General features: G+C 36.6%; 1 protein-coding gene across 1 annotated transcript in view; it reads left to right on the top strand.

The window, feature by feature from the left end:
• Positions 1-12987, top strand: part of Fchsd2 (FCH and double SH3 domains 2) — a 171319-nt gene that overhangs the window by 31115 nt on the left and 127217 nt on the right. Inside the window, exon 3 of the mRNA XM_028770576.1 lies at positions 365-410. Coding sequence (XP_028626409.1) covers positions 365-410 — 46 coding nt within the window. The remainder of the gene's footprint in view (positions 1-364; positions 411-12987) is intronic.

Genomic DNA, 12987 nt, shown 5'->3' with positions numbered 1-12987 from the left:
TTGTGGGAAGTTCTCCTGCCTCTGTCTCCTGATTGGTTGGAACTGTATGCATACACTTTTGTGCCCAGCCATAAATATTAAAATATGAGCACATGAGCCATAGAATCTGAAATAATGCATATCCAGAAAGTATGTTCTTACATCACAGCTTCCAGTGGCCTTGGACTTGTTACTGTAACTGCTATGAAAAACTGCAGAGACTGTGCTGGTGTAGTTTCCTGGTTTTCTGAGCTCATAAAGAGGAATACATTCCCCCTCCCCTCCCCCATATATTTTACTAGGCAGTATTTAAAGCTGTGTTGATAAACTTACATGAGGTTTTAAAGTTGTACTTTTGATGATTAATATTTGTTTGTATTTCTAGGACCTTCAGTCAGAAGAAGGCTGCTATTGAAAGAGAATATGCACAGGTGAGTGTGGGGTTGCAATCCTTGTCTTAGTTATGTCTCTTCTTGGCTTAAGATCATATCTCCTGTCAAAGAGAACCTTGGAATCTTCTTCAGCTGCCTGCCCACTTATGACTATCTTCCTTTGGTTTCCTTTAAAAAAATTTTTTTTAGTTGTTTAGCACAAGGTTTCTCTATGGCTCTGCTGCTCTGAAATTTGCTCTGTAGACCAGGCTGGCCTAGAACTCAGAGATCTGTCTGCCTCTGCTTTCAGGGTTCTAGGATTAAAGATGTGTGCCACCACCACTGTCTGGTTCCTTTTTTAAAAAAGACAAAAAGACAAGCTGTAACCAAGTCATCCTGGCTGACCCTAAACTGTCTGTGTGGAACAGGCTGCCTTCAATCTCAGAGAGATCTGCTTGCCTCTGCCTTTTGAGTGCTGGTATTAAAGTTGTGTGCCATTAACCTCTGCCAAACTTAGTTTTGTTTTGTTTTATTTTTGAGACAAAGCCTCATTGTGTAGTTCTAGCTAATTCCCCTTTTTTTGATCCATTTAAAATTTAAAGTAAGTCCCATTGCTCCTTATAATAAAGAAGATTGTATGTGAGGTTTCTCTCTTGACCCAGGGCTGGCAGAGTTAGTTTAGGTAGACAGCTTGCTTAGGGATCCTCTCTGCACCTCAGAGTGCTAAGACAGGTGGACCACCATGCTGGTCCCATATTTACATGGGCACCAGGGATCTGAACTCTAGTACTCAGGAGTATTGTGATATTGCTACATAGATGATGTTTAGCTTAATAAGATTTTATGATTTGTTTGGTGGCTGTGGTAGGTTAGAAATTTCCATAGATATGGTTCAATTTTTATGGTTGAATCTCCAATAATGATAATAGATTCTTACATTTTCCAAAATCGTTTTCTCTACTTTTTGTTATGCCATATTTTGCTACTGTTCTGGAAATATGAAATTTCATGACACTGAAATATTTGGCAAAGCTTAGACAAATATCAAATAGAATTTGTCTTAATTTTAGCATTTATTTTTGGTTTAAGCTATTAGATATTTTTAAAAGGCATATATGTTTAGCTACTACATATATACATGTAAAATTTTAAATTATTTTTATTTTGTGTACTAGTGTTTTGCCTTATCATAATTCTGTGTACTGTGTGTTTTCCTGGTGTCTATGGAAGCTGAGAGGGTATCAGATCCCCTAGGACTTGAGTTATAGACAGTTACAAACTGGAGTTATAGACAGTTATGGGTGCTGGAAATCAAACCCGGGTCCTCTGTAAGAGCATCCAGTGCTCTTAACCACTGAGCTATCTCTCCAGTGCCTACATGTAAACATTTAAAAATTAGTTGAAAATTTCAGCATTTGCCATTATTGTGGGACTTTCCTGTGATAATACCTCTTTCCGTCATTGTACTTTCTAATGGTCCGTTTTGGGAGCTCCACAGTTTCAGGTATTATTTATTGTTGGTATGTCCTCTAAATAGGAAGGTTGGGTTGATAATATGGTGCAGAGAGTAATTTCTTGTATGAACGTGATGATCTGAATTTGGATCCTCAGAATCCACATACAAGCCAGATGTGGTAGCATGCATCTGTAATCCCCAGTGGGATGGGAGTTGGGTAAGAGAATTGCCAGACACACATTGCCAGCAATCCTAGCATACATGGTCACAACTTAGAAGAGACTGACAGTTGAGATAGTCCTCTGACCTCCACAGACACTCATACTCACACACAGCACACCTACCTCCTTACACACAAAAGATCAGTGAATAAATAAGCAAGCAAGACTATCTTATATCCCCCCCATAGAACGGTGGCTGCTAACATAGCTCAGAGTATTCGGCCAGTATGTGCAAGACTTTGATTTTGATCTGCACTGAAAGAAAAAGAAAAGATGGAAAAAAAAGAGGAATTCTAGTTTATGTTTTGAACTTTTTATTTTTTATTATTTACCTGTTCTTTACAAATTTATTTAAAAAATTTAGTTTAACATACAAAGTAAAGGGTTTCATGTTCATACATATTTGTTCCATTTCCCCAATGTATCAATTTTAATTTCTTTTCTTTCTTTCTTCGAGACAGAGTCTCCTAGTATATTTCTGGTTGGCTTGGATTTCTCATGTAGAATAGACTGGCTTTTAGTTTAGAGATCCTTCTGCCTCTGCCTCCCAACTGCTTGGATTAAAGACACATGCTCGGCCCATTTCATTGTTTTTGGTATTCTGTTTCATTTTATTTATGATGTGGTACTGGAGATTGAACCCAGGGCCTTATACATGCTAGGCAAATTCCATCACTTTGCTACATTCTAAAGCTAATGATATACTATTTTAAAATTACATGTTTATTTAAAAATCTTTTCATATATTGACAAAACACCAAATACATTTCTAGATACTATGGATATAACCATGTTCACAACGGGAGTGTGTGGGGGGTATAGTTCTTGCACTTCTTTCTGTGGCTATATGTAGTCTTCCAGTCAACTATGCTAAATTTTTTCCTATTCAAAGTCACTGACATGGCATTCTGGTTAAATGGTCATTCTTTAATGTCACTTGGGAATTTTTAATAGTAATATTGGCATTCTCTATACAAAAGATTGAGTGCCCAAAAGATTGAGCATTTATGAGATTCAGAGGACACGTAGAAGTGTTACTCTAACACTATATTTTAAAAAGCCAAGTTCTGGCAGGGCAAATAGGTGGGGTCTTTGGGCTTCACTGCTATTTGACTAATCTTTTGTGAAAATTATTTTATTTTTGCCTTATATTTTCAAATGAAATGTAAATTGTTCATTAAGAGAAGAAGCAGCAGACAGGTATGGCTTGTGCTTGTAATTTCAGTACTTTGGAGGCTTGTGATGAGTTTCAGGGGAACATGTACTACAGAATGAGAATCTTTTCAATATCTGTGTGAATGTGAGTGTGAAATCATTTGAACTTGAGATAGATTATTTGACAGCAACTTGAAAGATGTTCTTTCAAGCACATGCAATACTTGTAATATATCTTTAGAGGAGTGTTAGGAATTTAAAAAAAAGAGAGAGAAATGTTGCTGATTCTCATTTAATTTACACTTAATGGAGTTTGCATAGTGAACTCTTTTGGGTTGTACGGCAGTTTCGGCTTCCTACAGGAGTATTAATGTTTTATTTTTAAGCATGGTATGTGAAGTTACTTTGTAATTCTCCAGAAATAACAGATGACTCACATGTGTGTTTATACTAACATAACAAATTGATATCTGCAAATGAAGTAGCCCTAAAAGATGGCCAAGTAGCACTAAATCTTAAGGTGAAATCCAGTCTGGCTTAAGATAGCTAGTCACTAAAGTGTTTGTAAATTCATTTGCAGCACTCAAGCTGAAATTGCTGCAGGCAACTTCTGTGTATTAATGTACTTCCTGTAGTCTTTGGCAGAATGTTGCTAGTGAAGGAAGGATACAAAAGGTTATTGTGGTTGGAGAGAAAGAACAGGAAAAGATTGTGGACTTTTAAGGGCGGCTCCTTACTGAAGGACAAACAGAATAAACATACTCATGCTGGCAGTTACCCTGTAATATCACCCTCCAACACCTAAAGCTTTTTTTTTTAAACTGTTTTTATTCTTTTAAGAAATAAATTTACAACAGTTGAGCATGGTACCTGAGAATTAGGATTACATGTGCGTGCGTGCCTGTGTTTGTGTATGTATGGCGCAAAGTCCATCTGTAGAGAGGCTTAAAGTGTAATCAGCTCCGCTTTATGGAGTTAGCTTTTCTGTGCTATTAGAGAAACTATATACTTGAAGCCCTTTTTTCTTCCATTTCATTTTGTGAATAAAGAGACAGGGCAACTACTATGGTAGAAAGCCCATCAGAACTTCCACTTTTATATTCATGTAGATACTTTTAAAAATGACTTTATTGTATTATCTTTTTCTTTTTTTTTTGGCTTACATAGGTGTTAGAAAATACAACTGGAAGGAACAGGCTAACTTTGTCTAAGTAAGATTGTCTAATTTTATATAGTTTAATCTTTAAAGTTGTAAATCTGTGTTAAAAGAAGAAACTGTAGATGTTGAGTAAATTTGTTCTTTCTGGGTAAATAGATTTGTTAGACTTTCATCTTTCCATGGCTGTTCTATAGCACATTTTTAAAAGAAAACGAGTAAAAAATAATTGCTTATTCTGCTCCTTTTCCTTTTTTCTCCAGAATCTATTTCTGATAATGAATTTAGTGGTTAGGTGGGCATAAAATAGGAGTAGAAAAAGGGAAGAATTTAGGCCAGAGCTGTGGTTTTGAAACTCTTGTAGATAGTGTGCCCTGTTCCCTCCTCTTTCCCTCCACTCCTATTTGTTTTAAATATAGGCTCTGGATATGTAGCCCAGGCTGACTCATGCTCCTTCTGCCTTAACCTCTGACTGTTAGGACTAACAGTGTGTGCCACTATGCTGCAATGTTTACTTTAATTTTTATGCTTTTAATTTCTTGCTCCTTTTTTTCCCCAGAAAAATCTAATAGGTTTATTTATAATTGTTATAAATTTGAACTGTTGAAATGCCTTCACTGAAACATTTTGACTTGCATTAGTATGTAGCATTTACATCTCACATTTGTATTAAAAGAATCACACACAAATGAGAACAGAAAAACTGTCATTTCTTGATTTTTGTCCTGTTTTTTCCATTTACAGTCATATACCTAGATGGTTTTTTAAAAAATTTTTTTAAAGATTCATTTATTTATTATATGTAAGTACACTGTAGCTGTCTTCAGACACCCATATGAGGACATCAGATCTCATTGTAGATGGTTGTGAGCCACCATGTGGTTGCTGGGTTTTGAACTCATGACCTCTAGAAGAGTAGTCAGTGCTCTTAACCGCTGAGCCATCTCACCAGCCCCCTTAGATACTTCTAATCCCATAAAAAAAGTAACTAACATTCAGAACTACTGAAAACAGAAAGAAGAGGAAAAACTTTTTTTTTTTTTTTTTGAGAATGAAATGTTTCCTCTCATAGTGGGACTCTTATGTAAGTTCTCTGTGTATGCGGCCTGCTAGCTGGATATCTTTTGGCATAATAGGTTGGTATCTTTAAAAAGTCCAGCTAGATAGGCTTCACTTGCCTCCATACAAAGCACTGATAGCTGTACTCTGGAAGAACAGATCTGTTTTGAAGTCCTGAGCAATTTCTTCTCAATTTGGAAGGAGAGCTTATGACTCAAGCTCAGTGGGCTTCTGATAGCACTGAATCCAGGGAGTGCCACAGTACCCTGTGGTGATGAGGTTTCTTCACCCTGCAGTAGAGGGGGCACTCCTGTGAGTGTTTTTTGTAGCCAGTTGTTTTTGTGTGTGTGTTTTATCACCAGTGGATTTGCTAGCAAAGCACTTTATACAAGCCAGGCTGTGAGCACCTCGTTACTGATCCCCCTTCTTGGGCTGGAGCTCCGTGAGAGGCAGCAAGGTGTCAGCGGCTTTCTTCTTTTTTATTATTAGTCTGCGTATGTTTTCATTCATTTGTTATTTGATTCTATGAATTGAGTTTGAATCTCTTGCTCTAATTGATCAAAACTTGTTTCTTTGTTTTAATTTCTTTAATCTTACCTCTGTACATAGATTTCAGTTGTGTAGTCGTCTCTCTAATATAATTTGCTAAGATAGATTGAGGCTGGCTTCCAACTCACTGTATAACCAAGGATGACCTTGGCCTTCTAGGCCTCTTCCCTCCACCTTAGACTGGGAATGCAGGCGTGTACCACCATACCTGGCTTATGCCTTGATGAGGATTGCAGCCACAGCGCTCTACACAGTTAGCCAAGTGCTCTACCAACTCAACTACACCCATAGCCCTACAAACAAACCTTTTTTTCTGGTATATTTTTATACTCTTGGTTTTAAATTATTTGAAATGACAAAGGATGTCTTAGCTAAATTATGAGTTCTTAGGAAATCAGGTTTGAGTTTACTAGAGACAGACAAGTCACCAGAAAATACTACAATGGTGAGAAAAAAGCAGAAATGACAATATGAATAGTATGTCAGTTAGGTGGTATAATTAAACATATTTAAAACCACTTCCTTGAATGGTATTATTTTTATTCAGGCTTGCCTTTGAATCAGTGGAAACATTTAAATTCATTAAAAAAAAAACCCTATGGATGACTCTTGCAGGAACAAAGAACAGGAGCTTGGGCTCTAAGAGAGGTATTTGATCTTGGTAGAAATGAGGTAGAACTGACTTTAGGATAGGATTTCTGAGAACATAAGCAAAATTTGATACAATATATATTAAGAATATATTAATATATTAAGAATTCTGTTAGGATTATTTGTAAGAGAGGTAAACATGTCTGTTCTATATCCATGAGTTTTCGTCATCATGGACAAACAGTCATTGTTTTTAGATTGCCAGAATTTTTAAAGTGTTAACAGTTAACAACAGTTAATAAAAAAAGAGTACAACCAGGAAACTTCACTTATTTTATTTATTTTTGAGACAGGGCCTTTTAGTGTAGCTCAGGCTGGCCCAATTCACTGTGTACCCCAGCCTGTCCTCATATTCCCAGTATTCTCCCTGTTTCCTCAAGAATGGGATAATAGATATGAGTCATCATGCCCAACTATTACGTTTTATGGAGCCCTAGTGATGGATATTGTAAGGTCTATGGAAACTGAGTAGAAATTACACTTCTGCCTGGTAGGTAATCTAAAAAATAAGATATAAGTGATATTCTACTTGAAAATGAGACAAGAACAGCTGTTACCATGGAAGAATTATGTAGCTAATAAATTTTGTTAAAAAATATTTTTTCTAAGATTTATTTTTATTTTATGTGCATGGATGTTTTTCCTGCGTACCATATATGTGCCCTGTGCCCGGTGCCTGTGGACGCCAGAAAGGGGTATTAGATTCCCTGGATATGGAGCTAATGATAGTTGGAGGCTGCATGTGGGTGTAGGGAACCAAATCCAAGTCCTCTCTGGAAAAGCAACAAGTGTTCTTAACCACTGAGCCGTCTCCAGCTCCTTAAATACAAATCTTGAAGGCTACTGAAGCCATCCCCCAATTTTTCTGCTGGAAAACATTTTCATTAGATGTTCTACTAGTTATGTTCACAAATTTTTAGTTTGTGTTTCATATATTTTTAAAAAGATTTATATTGAGGTATGGTGGTACACACCTTTAATCCTTGCACTTGGGAGGCATAGGTAGGAGGATCTCTTGAGTTTCAGGCTGACCTGGTCTATGTGTTGACTTGCAGTATGGCCAGGGCTATTTAGCGAGACCCTGTGTCTATTTTTCAGTTATGTTCATTTGTTTAGTATGTGTGAGTGTGTGTGTGTGTGTGTGTGTGTGTGTGTGTGTTACAAAGACCATTCTGCATTTCCCTGAGTAGTTTCATTATGCCATTCAAGATGCAGATCCAGTGTCTTCCTACCTTCGGATGTCATCTGCTGCTCTGGATTTGAGAATTCTCTATGCCCCAGTCATAGCTTCTTGTGTATATCATATCATTTACTGTTCTATTACACTGTTTAAATGTCTTCTGAATGTTTATTCAGTGAATTACTGTTTAAAAGGCACATAATATGAGTTGACAAGTGAATTTGATGAGGGTTATTTGGGAAGGAAGAGCTTATGACCTAAATTTTAAAATAATGGTGAAACGAATATGTGACAAAATTTCCTATTTGAGCCATTTTTGAGTGCATTGTTCAGTAAATTGTACAGTGTTGTCCAACCACCATTATCATTTTCAGAATATCAGTATCACTTCAAACAGAATCTGTATGTGTTAGATAATTCCCCACTGTTTCTTTTCTTTGCCCTTGATATATCTCACTATACTTTATACCTATAAAATATCCCCATTCTGGATATTTTACATAAGTTGAATCACAGTATTTGCCCTTTATGTGTTCAGAGTTCAGAATTTTTAATAGATATTTCTTCCTGTCTTGTAAGATTATCTGAGTAAGAATTGACTTCTCCCCACTTTATTCTCCCCATCCCCCATCAACTCCTTTTTCTTCCTTCTCCTCTTCCTCTTCCTCTTCCTCCTCCTCCTCTTCCTCCTCTTTCTCCTCTTCTTCCTCCTCCTCCTCCTCTTCCTTTTGTTGGTTTTAGGAATTAAACTCAGCCTTGCACGTGCAGGGCAATTACTGTGCTTCCGTGCTGTATACTTCTAATACCCATATTTTGATTGTATATTTTGTCAATGAAGATTTTAAAGTGATAGAAACATTTTTTATTTCTAAGTTATATATATTTCCTATAGACTAATATATTGTAAATATTATAATCTGTATATGAAGCTTAAGAAAAAAATCTTTAAAGAATGAAATATATTATCTCCATCTTTTAATGGCTTCCTGTTATGATCCTCTTATATTTTAAATATGAATACTTAGTTTTCTTTGTCCAATTTTATCAGATGGTCATTAGGTCTACTTTATATTGCTGCTGTAAGCTGTTTGTAGCAAAGTAACAGATTTGCTATTTGCTTTTATTTGGATTATTAATATTTACTTTAGTCAGTGTTTCTTTTGGACTCTTTTAAAGCCACTTATCTATCTTGTCAGGGTTCAGTTAAAGTGCAATTTAATCCACAAATGAGCCAACAGATCCATTAAAAAGCTACTGTATAACTGAACTCTTTGAAAGTGAATGGGTAAATGAGAATGCCCTGTGTCCAGAGCCCAGCCTATGCTGTTGAGCACCTCTTCTTCCTTGGAGTACCTTGCATGTGTCCAGTGTGGCTTTGGACTGTCCATGTGAGTGCAGGAGTGATTACAAAGGCAGGGCTGTGCTTTAGTAGTTTATTTTTTTATTTTTTTTGGTTTTTTGAGACAGGGTTTCTCTTTGTAGTCCTGGCTGTCCTGGAACTCACTCTGTAGACCAGGCTGGCCTCGAACTCAGAAATCGCCTGCCTCTGCCTCCCAAGTGCTGGGATTAAAGGCGTGCGCCACCACCACCAGGCGCTTTAGTAATTATTTTATGCATTCTTGAAACCAAGTAAAGTTTTGTAGTGAGTTGGTAGTGGGACCCTAAACTCTGTCTAGCAGAACATGTGAATCTGGACCTTACCTTTACAGATGGGTTAGAGTAGGCTGACCCTAATCCAGTGACTGGTGTCCTTAGTGGAGTCATTCATACATAGAGAATCACAGAATAAAGAAAGGCATGTGAAGATAGAGACAGAAGCTGGAGTGATGAGTCTGTGAATCAGGAATGTCAAGGGTAACTGGTTATCCCCATGTGCCAATAAAGATGCCTAAACAGATTCTCTCATTCTGCAAAGAAGGCTCAGCCTTCTAACCTCGAACTAGGAAAGCACACATTTTTCTTGTCTTGAAAACACCCATTAATGGAGTTTTCTTTTAGCAGCTCTGTGGAACCAATATATAACTCAGTATGATTTTCCTAACAGTTTGAACTTCTTAGTGTAGCTACCTGTACAGTGTAATTGTAAAGATGCTACTAAATTAATAGTGATGATCAAGTTATTGGAGTAGATGAACATACCACTATTTTATCTATCTTTGTTCATTTTTATTATTTTTTGTATGTTTTTTTAAATTTAAGTTTTTTATATCTCTGCTACAGTTTACCCTTTCTCCTCTCCTTCTAGTCCCTCTCCTAAATACTTATTTTTAAAAGATTTATATTATTTTATTTTTTGAGATGGAGTCTCGCTACGTATCTCTGACTGCACTGAAGCTATGTAGATTAGGTTGGCCTTAAACTCACAGAGATCTGCCTGTCTCTGTTTCTGGGTCCTGGGATTAAAGGTGTGTGTACCATACCCAGCAAGATTTATTTTGTTTTATGTATAAGAGTGTTTTGCCTGCACATATGTTTGTGTACCACATGTTTGCCTGGTACCCAAGGAGGTTCTAGTGCCCTGGAACTGGAGTTACAGATGATTGTGGGCAACTATGTAGGTGCTGAAAAATCAAACCTGGGACCTTTATAAGAGCACCAAGTGCTTTTAACCTCTGAGCACACTGTCCAGCCCTAAGACTTATTTTTTATGTTTTAGTTTTATGTGTGTAGGTGTCCCTGGCTGCAACTGAGTTCACTGGAGCTGAAGTTACAGCCAGTTAGAAACTCTCTGATATAGGTGTTGGGAACTGAACTCATGTCTTCTATAAGAGCAGTAGGTATTCTTAACCTTAGAGGCAGCTTTTTACCATTATTGTATTTAAAATCATTACACTGACACTATTAGATCTGGACTATTATCTCATTTTAAAATTGAAGATGTAGGTTCAGAAAAGTGGCCCTGGTACAGTCTGAGCCTTAGTGTCTGGTTAAAAACTTGCACTCTTTTTTTCTCTGTCACTCTGTCTGTAGACTACAGGAATCAGTTTCTAATGAGTCAATCTTTCATATTCATAGTTTTTCTTCTTCCTCTCACAGTTTAACTTTGTAAATTCTGAGTAAGTAAAAACTAGTTAAACCTTAAGTATCTATCTACCTTTTTCAAATCCTAAATTCTATATAATTTTGGTGTTTGTTTGTATTTCTTATTTTAATCAGAGATTGGAATCTAAACTAAACTGTGTCATTTATTCTTCTGAGATTGTTTAATAGCTCAAATCAGGAAGCACCAGAAATTTCGCATGGAAGTTTCATGGACTTTAGAATTTTATCTAGAGATTCAGAATGATGAGAACACCCATTCCTGTCTATTAATAGCTTCAAGCAGATTAAACAAACAAAGCCACTAAATTATTACAACTTTAAAGCCCTCCCAGTAAATAAGAGTATTGCCAATAGAGACTAGCATCTATTTATCTTATTTGCCCATCTATCCAGTTATTAGTTTACTGCTACTACTACTAAAAAGACAGGACCAGGAGTTGTAGAGATGGCTCAGTGATTAAGAGGACCTAGATTTGTTTCCCAGTACCCACATGGCAGCTTACAACCTTCTGTAAAGCCAGTCCCATTTGTGGAGAAATGAACTTAGAATGATCCTGTAAACAGTCACAGGGATGACTGGGAATTTTTTTTTAACTTACCCCCCACCCCATGGAATTTTTTAAAAAGCAGATTTAAATTTATTTTATTATTTTTAAATTTAATTTTATTTTTTATTTATCCACTTTACATCCCAGTCACTGCCCCCTCTTGGTCACCCTCTCCCACATTCCTTCTCCTATCCCCCTTTTTTTTTTTTTGAGACAAAATTTTACTTATATCTCAGTAAAGATTTTGCTTATATCTTGAACTCAGGATTCTCAACACCTTAGCCCCTTGAGTGCTGGAATTGCATCCACCTAGGTAGAACAGGTTTTAAATTGGGGATTTAAATCTGTATTCAGGGTTCTGGATAACTGGGTCTTTGCTTTCAAAGTCCCCCAAACCCACCCTGAGAATACTGTGTTTCTTTCTTTGTTTTATTTTGTATTATTCTTTGCTGTTGGTGACTTCTTTGTATCTTTGTGTTGATAATTCAGAGCATTTGAATATTCTGAATTAAATTTGGCACATTTCAGATTTTTTTATATATTCAAGTATTTTGTATTCTATTCTTCAACTGTTATATTGTAGATGATAAAGTGTAACTATGCTTTGTTGTTTTTTGAATATTTTTATCTGGAAAAGTTAGAAGAATGTTACAATTATAAATTAGTGTTCTGATACCCTTCATTTGAATCCTAACATTTAGTGTATTTGCTTTATTCTGTATTTAGCCATCTATTAATTCTTCTACCATCAATTAATTCATCTTGCTTTTGGTTAATGTCAAGCTAAATTTTGGAGATCTGGACACTTATGTTCAGGTATGCTCCTTGCCTGTTACTATCTCACTGTGTTGCACAGACTGGCCATAGATTCCTGGACGCAAGGAATTCTCATCTGTCAGCCTCCCAAGTAGTTGGGACTAGAGGCTCACCCCACTGTGCCAAGCCACCCTTTTTATTTCATCCATTTGGTGTTCCAATACTTTTTCTTTGAATATTTATCTTAATTTCAAGCTGAGTCTGCTAGGACTAATTCTATGACTTAGATTACTTAGATTTGTGTTTTTCTCTGGGTTTATTTTACTTTTTTTTTTTCTGAAAGGTGCTTTATCATGGGATGGGAGATGGCTTAGCTAGTAAAGGCACACACTGTCACCATACCTGGTAACCTATTTTATCCCTGGACTCCACATCGTACAAGAGAACTCTCACTTCACATGTGCTTCATGTTGCACATACATGCACATACAATTTTTTTAAAAAAGTAATTTGGGCTGGAGAGATGGCTCAGTGGTTAAGAACTCTTGCTCTTTGTTCTTCCAGAGGATCCAGGTTCAATTCCCAGCATTTGCATAGTGACTAACAACTATCTACAACTCCAGTTCCAGGAGATCTGACATCACCTTCTGACCTCCACAAGGCACCAGGCACATACATGGTACACAGACAAACATGCAGGCAAAGCACTCATATGTAAAAGAATAAAAACTATTTATTTAAAAAAAGTGATTAAAGATCCTTGGCTAAGGGTGTAGCTCAGTGGTAGAGTGCTTAGGTTGTGTGAAGCCCCGGGGTCCATCTCATCATCTAAATGAGTAAACAAAAAATAAAATGAAAAACATG

Source organism: Grammomys surdaster, unplaced genomic scaffold (genome assembly GCF_004785775.1).
Source record: "Grammomys surdaster isolate TR1022 unplaced genomic scaffold, NIH_TR_1.0 203, whole genome shotgun sequence".
Lineage (NCBI taxonomy): Eukaryota > Metazoa > Chordata > Mammalia > Rodentia > Muridae > Grammomys > Grammomys surdaster.
Note: the sequence above shows the minus strand (reverse complement) of the source record. Positions and strands in the feature narration are given on the sequence as shown.